Here is an 18,176-nt window from a genome sequence, read left to right on the forward strand (position 1 = left end):
GAACGAGCCGCTTCTACTCAACTTTCTTCCTTCTTTTCTAACAACAACCTGCTAGACCCCCATCAGTCTGGCTTCAGATCGGGCCACTCGACAGAGACTGCGCTCCTCTCCGTCAGTGAGTCACTTCATGCCGCACGAGCAGCCTCCCTCTCCTCTGTCCTCATTCTTCTAGATCTCTCTGCTGCCTTCGACACTGTGGATCACTCCATCCTCCTGTCTGCCCTGTCAGCAACGGGCATCTGTGGCACAGCCCTGGACTGGATTGAGTCCTACCTCTCTGGTCGCTCCTTCCAGATTGCCTGGGCTGGTTCGGTATCGACACCTCGGCCCCTCGCCACAGGAGTTCCCCAGGGCTCAGTCCTTGGCCCGCTTCTTTTTTCTCTCTACACTCGCTCCCTTGGCCCTGTGATCACTGCACATGGGCTATCCTACCACTGCTATGCGGACGATACCCAACTCTTCGTCTCGTTCCCGCCGTCTGATACGCAGGTTTCAGCCCGTATCTCTGCTTGCCTGAGGGACATCCAGAGCTGGATGGACAACCACCATCTAAAGCTCAACCCAGGTAAAACTGAAATGATATTCATCCCTGCTAATACCTCTCCCCATCTGGATCTCTCCATTTCCCTCGGGGATACCACACTCACGCCGTCACCCAGTGCAAGGAACCTCGGCGTGGTGATGGACAGCAGACTGTCCCTTTCCGAGAACATTGCGGCGGTGACCCGGTCTTGTAGGTTCTTCCTATACAACATACGGAGAATCCGCCCCTTTCTCACCCCCTACTCGACCCAGCTCCTGGTCCAAGCGATGGTTCTGTCCCGCCTGGACTACTGCAACTCCCTCTTGGCTGGCCTCCCAGCGTCTGCCATCAGACCCCTCCAACTCATCCAGAATGCAGCAGCTCGTCTGGTCTTCAACCTTCCCAAATACTCACACGTCACCCCCCTGCTTACTTCCCTCCACTGGCTGCCTGTCATGGCTCGCATCAAATTCAAAACATTGGTGCTAGCCTTCCAAGCAGTTAAAGGGTCTTCCCCAGCTTATCTGCAAAAAATCATCAGACCCTACACCCCTGCCAGACCTCTTCGTTCAGCCTCCACAGGCCGCTTGGCACCTCCACCTCTCAGAACCTCCACCTCACGCTCACGACTACTGTCTGTTCTGGCTCCACGGTGGTGGAACGAACTCCCCGTTGAGGTCAGAACTATAGAATCTCTCCCCACCTTCAAGCGCAAGCTGAAGACACACCTCTTCAAGCAGCACCTCTCCCCATCCCTCCCTACCTCCCTGTGAACCTTAATTGTTGTCTCTGTGACTTGCTTTGTGTATCGGTATTTTTAGTTGGCTAGGTAAGCAGTGTTTGGATAGTTAACTTTGGTAACTTTTGCTCTGTTTGTTTGTTTGTTTGTTCCAAAAAAAAAAAAAAAAAAAAAAAAAAAAAAAAATTGCCCTTGTCCTTATCTTTGTTGTACAGGTAGCAGTTGAAATTGTACTTACCTCTAGGGTCTTTCAGCGAACTTATCCCTGGTTATGGGTATGCACTTTGTTGTACGTCGCTCTGGATAAGAGCGTCTGCCAAATGCCAATAATGTAATGTAATGTAATGTTGTGGACCACACTGTCATTGTTTTGTCTGGCCGTTGTGTTTGGTGACGGGTTGAGAGGAGCGTAACTAAATATGTGTGTGTTTCCATTGGAGTTAATAAAATCAACCTCTTTTCCTGTTCTGGCATTTCAATCTCCACATATCAGCACATATCCCAGTGAGTGAAAATGAACAGTTTCTCTCTGTAAATCAGAGAAACAGTCCTCTTTGTAATGGGGTGGATCTCTTGGTGGTATTTATAAAGCACAGAGGAAGACTGGTTTAGATTGTAAAATAGAATCTATTCTGAGCCAGATATAGTAGTTGCCTTTTTACTGGCTTTACTGCCCTCTTTTTTCTTTTAACTGCCCCCTCTCCCTCTCGCTCCCTTTCTCCCCTCCCTCCCTCCCCCTTTCCCCTCCTCTCCCTCCCCTTCTCCCTTCCCTCCCTCTCCCCCTCTCTCTCCCCCCTCCCTCCCCCATCCCCCTCCCTCTCTCTCTCTCCCTCTTTCCCTCCCACTGTCTCTCTCTCTCTCTCAGAATTTTAATAAATATTCAGTATGTAGTTATTAATTGTATAAAAGTTTTTATTTTATTTTAATTAATTTCCCCTCCCCTCCCTCTTTCTCAAGATTCAGATGTGCTTTATTTGCCTGACAAGTGAATTGTGTATTAAAGCATTGACAATAACAACATTACAGTCAAAACAACAACCCCCCCAGCATAACACACACATAGTAAACAACAACACCCCCCCAAACACCGATAATAAACAACAACAACCCCCCAGCCAAACACACATAGTAAACAACAACAACCCCCCCAGCCAAACACACATAGTAAACATATATGTATGTATATATCTGTCTTTCTCCTCTCTATCCCCCCTGCCTCTCTTTCTCTCTCTATCTCCTTCTCTCTCTCTCCACATCTCTCCCTCTCTGTCTCTCCCCATCTCTCCCTCTCTCATTCAAATGGCTTTATTGGCATCAGCCAAACCTTTTCCACACGATTTACAGAACAAAGAACCCATCAGACCTGGTTACCATGGTGTGGCCCGATCGGGGATCGCTGGAGCGGAACGACCCGTGCGCCAGCGCCAAGAGCTGGGAAAGTAATGAACAACGTATATTTCCCAATATGGTATTTAACAGAGTGGCACCTTGGAGAGAGCCGGGGGGAGAGTCAGCACCACCGGGGAGAGGCGCGTGGGGAACGCCAACACTCACTCCTCATCATTTCTGATCGGACAGGCGCGGCTGGGCCGAGTTGGAGAAAGAGAGAGACGCCCCAAAAAAAGCCGCGCTGGAGAACAGAGCGGGGCTCATGACAGAGGAGGAGAGACCCGGAGCCAGTGCGTGTGAGGTTCTCTAACGAGAGACGGGCCACAAGGCGGAGAAGGGGGACTTCCGAGGGAAAGGAGCGGATTGGACGGCCTGCCACTGATAACCACGGACGAACGCGGTCACGTGAATTCCACTTTTTTGTTCTTTTTCTTTCTTTCCAGTGTTCCTATTTTTTTGGCCACTTAATTTTATTCCTCTTTTTGAAAAAGGAATCATTTTTTGTTCTGGACTATTGAGATGTGCCCTGAAGCCACTTATAAAAAATATATATATCATTTTTTGTTCACCTCTCTCTCTCTCTCTCTCTCTCTCTCTCTCATTACAGCTGATCTTCCCTTCACTCTCTGCCTCATCCCAGATCACACAGTTTTACAGAGGATCCAGACCAAACAACCCAAAACCCAGGATAGAGGGGCTGAGTGAATGTGGTCTGGACTCTGTGCAGGAGGGTCATTGTGTCAGAGACGCTGTAGAAGGACAGAGTTCCTGTCCTGTGATCCAGGTACACTCCTATTCTGGAGGAGGAGGGAACAGGGATTTCAGTGTCCTTATGATTGTGCCTGAAATAGTAACTGGAGGGAGAGCAGCGCAAAGCCCAGGACTTGTCATTACATCCCATTCCACAGTCAATACCCCGCCCTTTCCTCCTGATCTCTTTATATGACACTGCTATATCAACCACACCCCCACTCCTCTCAGCCTCCCAGTAACAGCGTCCAGACACACCCTCTCTGCACAACACTTGGGTGTAACGCTCAAATCTCTCTGGATGATCAGGATATGACTGGATCTCTCCCACACGGGTCACCTCTCTGTTCCCCTCAGACAGACGGAGGTATCTGTGCGCTGTGTTGGGGTCCAGTGTGAGCTGACAGCCATCTGATGGAGGAGAAGAGAGGAGAGCTCCACTCACATATTTTACACATCATACATATTTTATACATCTTTCATATTTTATGTATTTAAATCTCATATTTTCTTTATTGTTCTCATTTTTAAGATGTTTAAAGCTTGTCAAACTCACTTGTGTCTTCTGAAAGTTACTTTTCACTTATTTTTACCCTTGTATTGAATTTTCAACCTCTCCCCTCCCCTCTCCCCTCCCCTCTCCCCTCTCCCCTCCCTCTCCCCTCCCCCTCCCTCTCCCCTCCCCTCTCTCCTCCCCCTCTCCGCCCCCTCCCTCTCCCTCTCCCTCTCCCCCTCCCCTCCCCTCCCCTCCCCTCCCTCTCTCTCCCCTCTCTCTCTCTCCGTTCTCTCTCTCTCTCTCTCCCCTCTCTCTCTCTCTCTCTCTCTCTCTCCCTCCCCCCCTCTCTCTCTCTCTCCCTCCCCCCCCTCTCTCTCTCTCTCTCTCTCCCCCCCTCCCCCTCTCTCTCCCCCCTCCCCTCTCTTCCCCCCCCTCTCCCCTCCCTCTCTCTCTCCCCTCCCTCCCCCTCTCTCTCTTCCCCCCCTCTCCCCTCCCTCCCTCCCCCTCTCCCCCTCGCTCCCTCCCCCTCTCCCTCCCTCCCTCCCTCTCTCCCTCCCCCCTCCCTCCCTCCCTCACCTCCCTCCCTCCCTTCCTCCCTCCCTCCCCTCCCTCCCCTCCCTCCCTTCATATTCCCTCAGAATCTCTGGTTGCTTCATTCATTCATTTAAGGCTTAATTACAGACTCACATTGTAAGAAGTCCTGTCTGGTCTGGGGCTCTAGAACAGAGACTTCTTCCACTGTGGAGAGAGAGATCACAAGAGAAAAAGATCAACCTTTTTCTAAGATCCTGGAGAAATTGAATGCTTGTTTCAATCTGCAAGTAAATGACAACTGATGTCACCCAGAATACAGTATCAGAATGGCTCTCAAATGTTACAGTAAAACAGAGCAGAGAGAGGAGACAGGATGGTTTCATCATAAAACTACTGAGGAATTTGACTTGTGTTCTCTCCTCTCATCTCTATGCAGTGTCTTGCATCCTAGTAAACAAAGACATACTGGTCATACTGTATTTTATTCTCTCAAGATTAAACAAAGCTCTCATTGAACACATTTAGGTTCATGCTCTAGCCAGAAGAACTGCCCCTTACATACTGGGTACGCTTATAGATTTCATCCCTATTCACACTGAACACCTCTGTGATATTCTGGATCATCTGGAGCTTGTGAGCACTTGAAATGTCCCTCTACACTGTAATATATAAACCTTTATGTGACTAGGAAGTCACATTGAGATTAAAACCTCTTTTACAAATGAGACCGAGCCAAGACAGGGTCAAACAGCAGCATAAGATCACAGAATCACAATCACGGATCCATTACAATAATATACATAATTATGTAGGTATATACAGAACAAAGTGCATTACAATACATACAATATGACAGAACATAACACAGGGAAACAGTGAATTAAACATATCCATGCAACTTAAAGCAGTAGCAGCTTAACATGGGAACATGCATTACTCTCAAATTAAGATCGTTTAATGAAATAAGAGAATCAAGTTTGAGCTTGGCCTGAAGCTCATTCCAGGACCAAGGAAAATATAACCTGTGAGACAGACTGAAATGCCACTCACCCCTCTCATTAATAATATATAACCTGTGAGACAGACTGAAATGCCACTCACCCCTCTCATTAATAATATATAACCTGTGAGACAGACTGAAATGTCACTCACCCCTCTCATTAATAATATATAACCTGTGAGAAAGACTGAAATGTCACTCACCCCTCTCATTAATAATATATAACCAGTGAGACAGACTGAAATGTCACTCACCCCTCTCATTAATAATATATAACCTGTGAGACAGACTGAAATGTCACTCACCCCTCTCATTAATAATATATAACCTGTGAGACAGACTGAAATGCCACTCACCCCTCTCATTAATAATAAACACTGAACAAAAAGTTTGGAAATTTGTGTATGGTAGATTATTTCTCTGTTGTAATAATGCTTCTTGGCAACACATTTTATACCGTTGGAAAGCATGTTCATTTCCCTTTTAAATGGTGCCCCATTTGTAAACATGCATTTGTGGGATGAGCAGCACAGCTGAGTATGTGGGTTGCGCTCATGAAAAATGTGCCAAATCTTATGAAACAGGCGATGTCAGAGACAGACCGTGAAGTGGGCGTCCCAAGAAGACCGGTTCCTCACCCTTTCAGCACTTAGGAACCGTAGGCCGTCTTCTACAGATTTGCAGTCAAGGTTTGCAGGACCATATGGCACACGGCTTTCGGCCCAGACAATCCTGAACAGACTGTACGCAGCCAATCTCCGGCTCATAGGGCTGCCAGGAGGCCTGCCATGACTGCCCTTCACTGTCAGGCCCGTTTGCACTGGTGCCGGCAACACCTGCACTGGAACCTGAACATGTGGAGGAACGCTACGTTCAGCCATGAGTCCAGATTCTGCCTACGGAAGTTGGATCGTAGGGTCAAAGTGTGGAGAAGACGGGGAGAAGGCTATGCTGATTGCTGCACCGATAGAGTAACACCTTTTGGTGGAGGCAGTGTGATGGTGTGGGGCGGCAACTCCATCACTGGAAAAACCAGGCTTGTCATCATTGGAGGCAATCTCAATGCAGAGAGATATCGAGATGAGATTCTGCAACCAGTGGCAATCCCGTATCTCCACAGTCTGGGACCGAACTCTGATAAACAGGGGGTTTATCAGAGACTACCTCCAGAATTTGGGAGTAGAGAGAATGGAATGGCCTGCCAACAGTCCTGACCTCAACCCAACTGAACACTTGTGGGATCAGCAGGGGCGTGCTGTTGGTGCTAGAGTGACCAACACAACCACGTTGGCTGACTTGTGACAAATCCTGGTTGAGGAGTGGAATGCCATCCCACAACAGTGTGGGACCAGGCTGGTGACCAGCATGAGGAGGTGCCAGGCTGTTGTGGCTGTGTATGGTTCTTCCACACACTACTGAGGCTCCTGTCTGTTTGTTAAATTAATAAATTGTAAAATTGCCAATATGTCTTGTTTCTTCCTTTTTACTGACAGACTTCAATCATCCAATCCACCAAACAACACCAAACAAGAGTCAATCGCAACAGCAGAATAAGCTGTTTGGCATTGGCAGAGAAGATTTGGCACATTTTTCATGAGCGCTACCCACATACTCAGCTGTGCTGCTCATCCCACAAATGCATGTTCCTTACAAATGGGGCACAATTTAAAATGTAAATAAACAGGCTTTCCAACGGTATAAAATGTATTGCCTAGAAGCATTGTTTCAACGGAGAAATAATCTACCTGAAAGACTGAAATAAATACAGCAGATGTCGCAATTCCAAGCAATACAGACAGCATATATGGGTAATAATTACCATTCACCTCTGCCAGACCATATTTATCAATATAAGTGCTTTTTGATTTTTGTGATATGTGATCTTTGAAAATCAATCAATTATAATCAAGACATGGGAGGAATAAATCATGTGAATCTTGTACATATATAAATTAAATAAGGTTTTCATCACCATTGATGTTTATTGCTTTGAACTGAACAAATTGGAAAAACTAATTTTACACAGTATTTTATGGAAATGATAAAGGAGCCCCAACACATATTCATAGTGGTCTACACACCACATGAGGGACAGAGTTTCACTCAGTGCTGCACGTGTATTTCCTGCACTTGACACAAGTGTACGGTGTTCTTCTGCCTTTCTTGGGTCCACAGACATTGCAGCACTTCTTCTTGCTACCGGCTGCAGACTAAAATGAGGGAACACTTCAGCAGTTTTACTAACACCTCTCTCTGTCTCACTCACTATCCCTGACGGCCACAGATCCTCCATCCCTATGCAGCATACTCCTGAGTAGCACCTTTTGGCCTTTCTTTGTCAGGGAGGACACCAGGGACGTGTCGGCCATGAACACAAACGTAGATGTTGAGTGTGGTCAACAGTTGAGGTGGGAGCTCTGGCTGGTTTCTTCATGGTGTTCCTGCCATCATCGGCTTCCTCTTGGGGAGCTCCTGCCCCAGCTTGTGCAAAGTGAAAAAGTTCTGGCATGTGATGTTTTATTCACGGAGAGACTGATGTGCTGGCTGCAGATGCACTGGTCCTGGGGCTGGCTGAGGGTCGGTCTCATCCTCTTCTTCAAACTCACCGTCACACTCTCAATCCAGAGACATGATCCTGACGTGCAGTGTTGCTGGTGTAGTGCTGAGTATCGCTGCCTTCCACGCCGTGGCCAGTGCCTCTTATCTCCTGAGCCACTGTCGCTCTAAACAATATGCTGCTGCTGCAGTAGCCTATCCGTGTTTGACGTGCTGTGAGCTCAGAGAAGCTCTTCTGCATACCACTGTTGTAATGTGTGGTTATTTGTGTCACTGGGACCTTCCTGTCCGCTTTGACCAGTCCGGCCCTTCTCCTCTGACCTCCTTCATTTACATGGTGTTTCTGCCCACACAACTGCTGCTCACTGGATGTTTTTTGTTTTTTGCACAATTCTCTGCAAACTCTAGATTCTGCTTGAAATACCAGGAGAACAGCATTTTCTGAGATACTGATACCCCCCTGTCTGGCATCAACAATCATTCCACGGTCAAAGCCACTTTGATCACATTTCTTCCCCATTCTGATTTTGGTCTGAACAACAACTAAAGCTCTTGACCAGGTCTGCATGCATTCATGCATTTAGGTGCTGCCACATGATTGGTTGATTAAATATTTGAATGAACAAGCTGGTGTACAGGCCTACCCAATAAAGTGATCAGTGAGTGTCTGTAATATAAATGTGAAGGGGGGTGCAGTGTGCACTAAATTAAATTGTGTTCTTTTAAATGAGGCCAGACCAATGTGTCTCAGGTCAAAAAAATATGTTTAAATGTTTAATTTTTCTTGTAATAAACATTGAAAACAGGTCCCACAGACCCAAACCCCGCACAATGGTTAATAATATATAAGGTGTGTAAGTTCCTTTCATGTTGTAAGAGTGAATCTTAGGCAGATCACCTCATCAGTGTGTTGTGAGCAGTGACTAAACACACTTTCTGCAGTAGGGTCCACCAACCTCTTCCAGAAACTTTGAACTCCGCCTTGAAAACATCCTCCAGTCGCTCTTTCAGTTCAGAGACAGATTTCCTCACAGCCTCAAAAGAGAGGTTTGGACTGACAGTGATGCTGGGTAAGTCTCCAGGTCCAGGAGGGGCACAGAGGGACTGACAGCTCTGCAGACAGACAGACAGAAAGAGACAGACAGTGAACACAGATTCCTGTGCAGACACCAGGAGCAGATCTTTGTAAAAGAGGAACACACCTCACCATGTATGTACAGTGTACACAGTGCAGACTGTCAGAGAGCCAGTGATGTTACCTGGAGGAAATGGATGTGATCCTCTGTGTGTGAAAGCTGCTCCAGCTCAGCGTCTCTCCTCCTCAGCTCAGCAATCTCCTGCTCCAGTCGCTCCAGGAGTCCTTCAGCCCGACTCACTTCAGCCTTCTCCTGATCTCTGATCAGCTCTTTCACCTCAGAGCGCCTTCTCTCAATGGAGCGGATCAGCTCAGTAAAGATCCTCTCACTGTCCTCCACTGCTGTCTGTGCAGAGCGCTGTTAGGAGAAACAGAAGGAGGAGGGTTGTACATTTTAACTAGGCCTTTCACTCAGCTCTTACTGGGACCCCAGACAGCCTGTTCCCCACAGTGTGGCTCAGTGGGATGGAGCCCCACAGGGCTGGAAAGTGGCCCAACACTGGGCTCCTCGCTGGCTGACTGGAGGAGAGCCCTGACTGAGCCCTGAAATGGCTCTTCCATCAGCCAGCTGTTGTCTTCTCCTCTGCTCAGTACCAATGGTGGCTTATGATTATGGGAACACGGGGGACCATAAATATTCGTGCAATGGTAGTTTTTCTCCTGAGGAATGTGGTTTATGATCATGGTTGCATACTGGGGACCTAAAACACTTCACATGAAGTGGAGCAATATTTTCAGAGAAGACGATATATAACTACGACATATAACTTCCTTGTGATCGGAAGGCGATGCACCTGAACAGCACCTGAAGCACAGTTTTGCACTCCGTTATGCAGGCAAATCTATATGAAATCTTTTTGGTTGATCTTAACATGATTTAAAACCTATATAAAACGATGTGTGTCCGTGAGGTGTGTAGCTGAGCCTTAATCGCCACGATAAATTCTTACACCGCGATGATAAGGCTTCTTGGTTTACAGCCTAACTTTCCCAACGACTGTTTTCTTTCTAAAAATATGTTTTATTAACAAAATAGCAGTAGTTATCAAGACAAGACATTGTGGCAAGCAGCAGCAGGTAACAGCCATATAAAGAACTGAAAACAAAACGTTCGCTCTTAACCCACAAGCTTCTGTTTACAACCCGGCCCCTGAAGTAGCCCGTTACCTAAAACTTCCCCCCTGCAACCTCTCCAGACACAAAATGACCTACCCACATAACAGCCCCCCTGCAGCAGCATCTGGTAAATGGTAAATGGTTTGCATTTATATAGCAGCTTTATCAAAAGTGCTGTACAAATGATGCTTCTCATTCACCCATTAATACACACACTCACACACCAACAGCGATTGGCTGGGCAGGGGCACCTCAACACACCTAGGGCGGGATTGAACTGGCAAACGATTGACTGCCAGCCAACTGCTCTTACCGCCTGATCCAATGTCGCATTTCCCTCACAAATCCCTCAGTAACACAATACATAAAACTCACACAGCTAGGCCCGTTTAGTTTAATCAGCTGGAGGAGGAGTTACGTCCATAATAAGAATAAGTACCTGCAATACTGATTTTTATACATTAATTCAGGAGTAGCACAGGCCTAAGATTCAGTTTTGTAAACATCCCAACTATCGATAGCTGATTTATTGACTTGTTGATTTGATTCTATGACCATCCACGTTGGTCCATGTTTCTGACTTGATTAATACAAATGTTCTAAAGTATCGCAAACAATGTGGCCTTTGCTCCAATAACCAACTCATGAGCCAAATAAAATCTAAACTATAGGCTGTAAAATATCTGTCTAATGGTGCTGTGTGTACGTGTGTGTGTGCGTTTGTCGTGGTTGGCAGTTTTTGTCAGAGGAAGGGCTCATAAAAAATCTTTCACAGGGGCCCATCCTAACTAGCTGCCGAGGCGTGTCCAACCAAGACTGACACAAATTACAGAAAAAAGGAAGAAAACGGACATTATATATTATGTATTTATGTATGTACACAAGTTTATGTCTGGTAAATCAGTGACTTAGCAGACGGAAAAGCCAATGTTAGATATTTCGAATATTCTAAATACATTAAAAAAAAAAGAATATAATATATATATATAGTGTGGCAATGCAGACAATCATGTAGATATGGTCTGGAGCTTCAGTCACATCAACCATCAGAATGGAGAAACATTTTTATCTGAGTGACTTTGACCGTGGAATGATTGTTGTTGGCAGACAGGGTGGTTTGAGTATCTTAGAAACTGCTGATATCTTGGGATTTTCACGCGCACTATTCTCTAGAGTTTGCAAAGAATGGTGCAAAAAAGAATGAAAAATCCAGTGAGCAGCAGTTCTGCAGTCAGAAACGCCGTGTTAATGAGAGACGTCAGAGGAGAATGGCCAGACTGGTCAAAGCTGACAGGAAGGTGACAGTAATGCAAATAACCACACATTACAACAGTGGTATGTAGAAGAGCATCATAACTTTCAGTGGATAGGCTACAGCAGTAGAAGTCTATAAAATATGTCTTATAAATACCTAATAAAGTGCTCAGTGAGTGTATATGTATATATATTCACATACAGTGGTGTGAAAAAGTGTTTGCCCCCTTCCTGATTTCTTATTTTTTTGCCTGTTTGTCACACTTAAATGTTTCAGATCATCAAACAAATTTCAATATTAGTCAAAGACAACACAAGTAAACACAAAATGCAGTTTTTAAATGAAGGTTTTTATTATTAAGGGAGAAAAGAAATCCAACCCTACATGGCCCTGTGTGAAAAAGTGATTGCCCCCCCTGTTAAAACATAACTTAACTGTGGTTTATCAAACCTGAGTTCAATTTCTCTAGCCACACCCAGGCCTGATTACTGCCACACCTGTTCTCAATCAAGAAATCACTTAAATAGGACCTGCCTGACAAAGTGAAGTAGACCAAATGATCCTCAAAAGCTAGACATCATGCCGAGATCTAAAGAAATTCATGAACAAATGAGAAAGAAAGTAATTGAGATCTATCAGTCTGGAAAAAGTTATAAAGCCATTTCTAAAGCTTTGGGACTCCAGCGAACCGCAGTGAGAGCCATTATCCACAAATGGCGAAAACATGGAACAGTGGTGAACCTTCCCAGGAGTGGTCGGCTGACCAAAATTTCCCCAAGAGTGCAGCGATGACTCATCCAAGAGGTCACAAATGACCCCACAACAACATCCAAAGAACTGCAGGCCTCACTTGCCTCAGTTAAGGTCAGTGTTCACTCCACCATAAGAAAGAGACTGGGCAAAAATGACCTGCATGGCAGAGTTCCAAGACGAAAACCACTGCTGAGCAAAAAGAACATTAAGGCTCGTCTCAATTTTGCCAGAAAACATCTTGATGTTCCCCAAGACTTTTGGGAAAATATTCTGTGGTCTGACGAGACAAAAGTTGAACTTTTTGGAAGGTGTGTGTCCCATTACATCTGGCGTAAAAGTAACACCGCATTTCAGAAAAAGAACATCATACCAACAGTAAAATATGGTGGTGGTAGTGTGATGGTCTGGGGCTGTTTTGCTGCTTCAGGACCTGGAAGACTTGCTGTGATAAATGGAACCATGAATTCTGCTGTCTACCAAAAAATCCTGAAGGAGAATGTCCGGCCATCTGTTTGTGACCTCAAGCTGAAACGAACTTGGGTTCTGCAGCAGGACAATGATCCAAAACACACCAGCAAGTCCACCTCTGAATGGCTGAAGAAAAACAAAATGAAGACTTTGGAGTGGCCTAGTCAAAGTCCTGACCTGAATCCTATTGAGATGCTGTGGCATGACCTTAAAAAGGCGGTTCATACTCAAAAACCCTCCAATGTGGCTGAATTACGACAATTCTGCAAAGATGAGTGGGCCAAAATTCCTCCACAGCGCTGTAAGAGACTCATTACAAGTTATCGCAAACGCTTGATTGTAGTTGTTGCTGCTAAGGGTGGCCCAACCAGTTATTAGGTTTAGGGGGCAATCACTTTTGCACACAGGGCCATGTAGTTTTGGATTTTTTTTCTCCCTTAATAATAAAAACCTTCATTTAAAAACTGCATTTTGTGTTTACTTGTGTTGTCTTTGACTAATATTTAAATTTGTTTGATGATCTGAAACATTTACGTGTGACAAACATGCAAAAAAATAAGAAATCAGAAAGGGGTCAAACACTTTTTCACACCACTGTATATATATATTTTTGTCTGCCCTGACAGATTGGGGTGGGGCGGCACCCTCTGTGCTCCTATTGACCAGCTGCACTGGTCAGTACTCACCTTGAGTGACTGCACAGCCTGTCTCAGATCCTGCAGCTCCTTCTCTCTCTCCTGGATTATTTGCTGGAACTTACTCCGTGTCACCCCCAGCTGCTTCTGTGTCACAAATGACAATACAATGAAGAACTTTTCAACTACATTTTAATCTTCCATATGAAAATAAGACAAAATATATGGCATACAGCAGGTCAGTGTGTAGAATTGTGCTGGTCTTATAGGTAAAGCTGTGTGTGTGTGTGTGTGTGTGTGTGTGTGTGTGTGAATTAGCGGCTCTAGCCGTGTAGATCCAATTCAGGGAGAGAATAGGGGGGTGAGGGGTGTGAACAGAGCTGTCACAGAGAGATGACTTTGGCTCACTTCCTGATCTTTATCACTGTTGACTTCAGACCTGGAAATCACTGTGTTGTTCCATACCTTTTCAAAATGTATTAATCTTTGTAAACTATGCAGGTAAAAGCCTACATATTGTATTGATAAGCAAATTAAATGTCTATCGTCACTGTAAAAAAGCATTCATATTATTTTTAGTTTCAGTTCTTACCTGTTTCTCTGTCCTTTCTGCTGCAGCTGAGACTGTTTTATGGCCACTGTGTTCATCCATCGCACACAGCATACAGATACACTGCTGATCAGTACGACAGAACACTTCCAACAGTTTGTCATGATTAGAGCAGATCTTCTCCTGCAGGTTTCCAGTGGCTTTGACCAGTTTGTGTTTTTTAAAGGCAGGAGATTCATAGTGAGGCTGGAGGTGAATTTCACAGTAAGATGCCAGACACACCAGACAGGACTTGATGGCTTTGTGCTTTCTCCCAGTGCAGAAATCACACGCCACATCTCCAGGTCCAGCGTAACAGTGAGCAGGAGGAGCAGCTTGGAGTCCTGTCTTCTTCAGTTTCTCCACCACTTCAGCCAGCATGGTGTTTTTTCTTAAAACAGGCCTTGGGGTGAAGGTCTCTCTGCACTGGGGACAGCTGTAGACACCAGTATGATCATCCTGATCCCAGCAGCCCTTAATACAGCCCATACAGTAACTGTGTCCACAGGGAATAGCCACCGGATCCTTCAGTATATCCAGACAGATTGAACAGCTGAACTGGTCCTGATCCACCGAGATATTGGCCTCAGCCATTTCACTGCTCACACTGACAGAGACAGAGTTTTTCTGTGGCTTTCTGACAGACACTGAGCTGAGTTTTGTTTCCGTGAAAGAGATTGAGTGAGGTTTAGTTTCTCTGAAACTGCGTAACAGAGAGAGTGGCAGAGACTTCCTGTTTGTGCAGATAGCTCTAGGAGGTGTGGTGTTGGACTGAGGCCAGGCTGAGCAGAGCAGGCTGAGCAGAGAGGGCAGATTCATGAGGAACTATTTAGTCTTAAGGGTCAAAGGAAAGATTTACTGAAGGACTGTGTGGTTTGAACGGTGTAGCCACAATAAGATTCACGCAGCCCTTGGGTCCTTGAGCAAGGCCCTTAACCCTGCATTGCCCCAGGGGAGGATTGTCTCCTGCTTAATGTAAATCAACTGTAAGTCACTTTGGATAAAAGCATCAGCCAAATGATATGCAATGTAAAGTAATGTATTGTGAGCAGTAAAGGCCTGTATACACATGCATGGGATTTAATGTGGCTGCGTCTGATCTCAGTACCCAGTCAGACATGCACAGATATGTACAGTATAATATGAGTATTCAGGTATTTTGTTGAGCGTATTATTCATGGAAAGAATGAGCTCGGTGAACAATGAAAATGTACAGTGGTCTCAGGTTGTATGTCCAATAACGTTGAAGAAAAGAATAAGATTAAATGTAAATTTTGAAGAATAATAATTTTCACATGTAAGGCCTCTGGGGTATTCTGTGACTTTACAAGCAGCTGTGGAGTCACTTCAGGTTTATTTTCTTGCTTAAAACTCACAAACTTGCAAATGGTTGCAGGTGATCAGAAATTTCTCTATTTGAAATATTCTTCCTTGTACACAAACACTGACTGGGCCGATCATAAACAGTGCTAATCTATTCCTGCCAAACGGCAGGTGACACCCCTGCAGAAATGACTATTCTGCTTTTCAGAGAGAGATTGAGAGAGAGAGAGATTTTATAGATTTAAAAGAAGGTATTTACAGAAGTACAATAACAATAACCTTCAATTCATAACAATGTCCCTAAAAGAAAATTAAAATGGACAAAAAGTCTATAATAATTTGAACACTAATACAGTGATAATAGCACTAAATAATACCTGAAATTCTGTCCTGCCATGAGCCACAGAGCAGCACCTGGCTCTTATCCAAATTTACTATCGAGGAAGAGGCCTACTCTTAGGTCTGCTCAAGGACCTTGCTCAAGTAAATCCACCAGTAAGTAAATCCTCCTTCCACCAGTGAAAAAGTTGCTGTGCGTAAGTATGTAAGCATGTAAAACAGTGGCTGTGTATAAGTATGTGTGCAAGTATGTAAGCATGTAAAACAGTGGCTGTGTATAAGTATGTGTGTAAGTATGTAAGCATGTAAAACAGTGGCTGTGTATAAGTAGGTGTGTAAGTATGTAAGCATGTAAAACAGTGGCTGTGTATAAGTATGTGTGTAAGTATGTAAGCATGTAAAACAGTGGCTGTGTATAAGTATGTGTGTAAGTATGTATGCATGTAAAACAGTGGCTGTGTATAAGTATGTGTGTAAGTATGTAAGCATGTAAAATGGTCTCTGTGTGTCAGTTCCTATGTGTCCTTGCTAGGCTTCATACTTCTTGCTGCTCTTCTCACCCACTCCCCAAATTCACCCACTCTGCAAAATACAAAAACAACAATTATACCTCAACGAGTGATTGTATATTACTACATAGTCCATGGCTGGGTGTGCAAATCTGCATTGATGAAAACAATCCCTCTGTTACGCTGAAGTCTATGTCAGGTTGGTGTGCATGTAACTGACTTTAAATCAAACATACCATACACTGTTTGAAAGCTTATACTGCTCTCTACTATCCAATAGGGAGCTTGTTTGAGGGGGTGAAGCCCCTTATTGAAGTGCAGAGGGAAACAGGGCTCTATTTTCCAGACTCACTGTCGCATGGGTGCAGTCAGTAGCGTGTGGCGGGGGCACACTGGGCGTGGTGATGTAATTCTGCTGTATTCATGACCAGAGGTGAGGACTGACAGCTGAAACCTTGTGGAGCAGCTGGGAAACGAGCTGGATTATGCTGAATCAGTGGGTGTGTTGCAGCTGGACTCACAGCCAATCAAATGTCCTCTTTTCATTCCCTTTAAGAGCCGTGTGCTTTGCGCAGGACATAGTACCAATTTCCATATTATAGGACTGCCGTGGAGGACATGGAAGATCCTATCCTCAGGATATACTAATCAGAGGTCTCCCCCAAGACGTTATTATTTTGTGGCAGAGTTGGGCGGTCCACGTTTTCCTATAGCATGACCCACATATTTGAATTTTATTTTTAGGCTAAGGATGTACCCTCCAGACAACACAATAACATGACTTGTTGTTAATTGTTTCTCTGATTTTGAGCACTACCAGATTATGTTATATTAGCCTGGGATGAGATAACTAATGCAGGTAATGCATGTAGCTTGCACTAGTGGCACAAATTATGAACACATACTTTTTGCTCAACACACATTTTCTCACACGAAGAGGTTCTTTAATTATTATAACTTGGAAAAATGATTGTGACTTTTAAACATTACACGAGGTCACTGGACTGAACTGTAGGTTGTTTCCAGTAGGTTTCTGTGCAGTCTACAGTACCTCACCTTCATTTGGTTTCTGTTTTTACCTTCTGCATTTATATTCCATTTCATTGTTTAGCTTGTGTGTTATGTTGCACCACATGTCCCAGAAATCAAAGTTGTGTGCCTGTGTGTGTGTTTGCATGCATGTGTGGATGTACAGTATGTGTGTGAAGTGTGCATGTGTGTGTGTGTGTGTATGTGTCTGTGTGCAGGCACATGTGTGTGCGTGTGTGTGTGCATGCATGTCTGCCTGTATGTCTGCCTGTATGTGTGTGTGTATGCATGTGTGCCTGTATGGCTGTGTGTGTGAGTGTGCGTGTGTTATGACCCAGGTTGGCGATCCGCTCTGGGTTTTTCTCTTTGCTCGTGTTCTGATTGCAGGAACGGAAAGGTGGGCGGAGCTAAGGAGAACTGAGCCAGCGCTGATTGTTGGATTGGACGCACCTGGAAGCTGGGGGTTTAAAAGCACAGCTTCACCATTCTGGAGGGAGCTCACATTAGCTCATGGCTGCACGGCGAATGCTCCTTCCTCGCGCTGGCATTGTGGTTTATGTTTGGTTGTTGGCTTGGACACTTGTTAAGTAGGCCTGTGTTTGGTTGTTGGCTTTTACACTTGTCCAAAAGGCCTGTATTTGGTTGTGTGCTTGGACATTTGTTTAAAAGGCTTGCATAAGTCTTCATAAAAGAAGGTCATTAATAAATATCTGTAAATTCCTTCACCTTGTTGTTGCTGTCCATTTTATGTTACGGCCAAATCGAGCCGAGATCCGTTCCGTCAGTGTCGTGTAAGTTGATGTTCTGGGCGTTTGGCTGGCAGCGGTAGGATAGGGTGGGAAGTAGGATAGGGTGCCCAGAAGAGGCGGCCAGGGGGCGCTACCTACTGGTGAACGACTTACCTTCACTCTGGTGTAAGGGCTCACGCTTAATCTACCTACCGCCGGGCGCTGGTTTAAATGGTGCAGGGTGAGAGAGGTCTGGCTGGTTTAAATGGTGCAGGGTGAGATAGGTCTGGCTGTTTAAATGGTGCAGGGT

The 18,176-nt window shown here is 45.1% G+C and overlaps 1 protein-coding gene across 1 annotated transcript; it reads right to left on the minus strand.

Moving 5' to 3' along the window:
- Positions 1–3,232: 3,232 nt before the first annotated feature.
- On the minus strand, positions 3,233–14,788 carry LOC133130148 (tripartite motif-containing protein 16-like). Its single transcript, XM_061244457.1, has 6 exons — positions 13,942–14,788; positions 13,401–13,496; positions 9,247–9,480; positions 8,944–9,100; positions 4,585–4,635; positions 3,233–3,812 (listed from the first exon to the last, which is right to left on the minus strand). The coding sequence occupies exons 1-6, from the start codon at positions 14,755–14,757 to the stop codon at positions 3,283–3,285; spliced, it is 1,884 nt and encodes a 627-aa protein (XP_061100441.1). The 5' UTR covers positions 14,758–14,788; the 3' UTR covers positions 3,233–3,282.
- Between the last annotated feature and the right edge of the window lie 3,388 nt (positions 14,789–18,176).

The sequence above is a fragment of the Conger conger genome, chromosome 6 (assembly GCF_963514075.1).
Source record: "Conger conger chromosome 6, fConCon1.1, whole genome shotgun sequence".
Classification (NCBI taxonomy): domain Eukaryota; kingdom Metazoa; phylum Chordata; class Actinopteri; order Anguilliformes; family Congridae; genus Conger; species Conger conger.

Bases quoted from the DNA above. Each gene is read 5' to 3' on its own strand.
- LOC133130148 (XM_061244457.1), bottom strand. From the start codon at position 14,757: ATGAATCTGCCCTCTCTGCTCAGCCTGCTCTGCTCAGCCTGGCCTCAG. The intron at 9,481-13,400 runs GTGAGTACTGAC...TTCTCCTAACAG, and splicing joins AGGCTGTGCAGTCACTCAAG to CGCTCTGCACAGACAGCAGT. The intron at 4,636-8,943 runs GTTGGTGGACCC...CTCTCTCCACAG, and splicing joins GTTCAAAGTTTCTGGAAGAG to TGGAAGAAGTCTCTGTTCTA.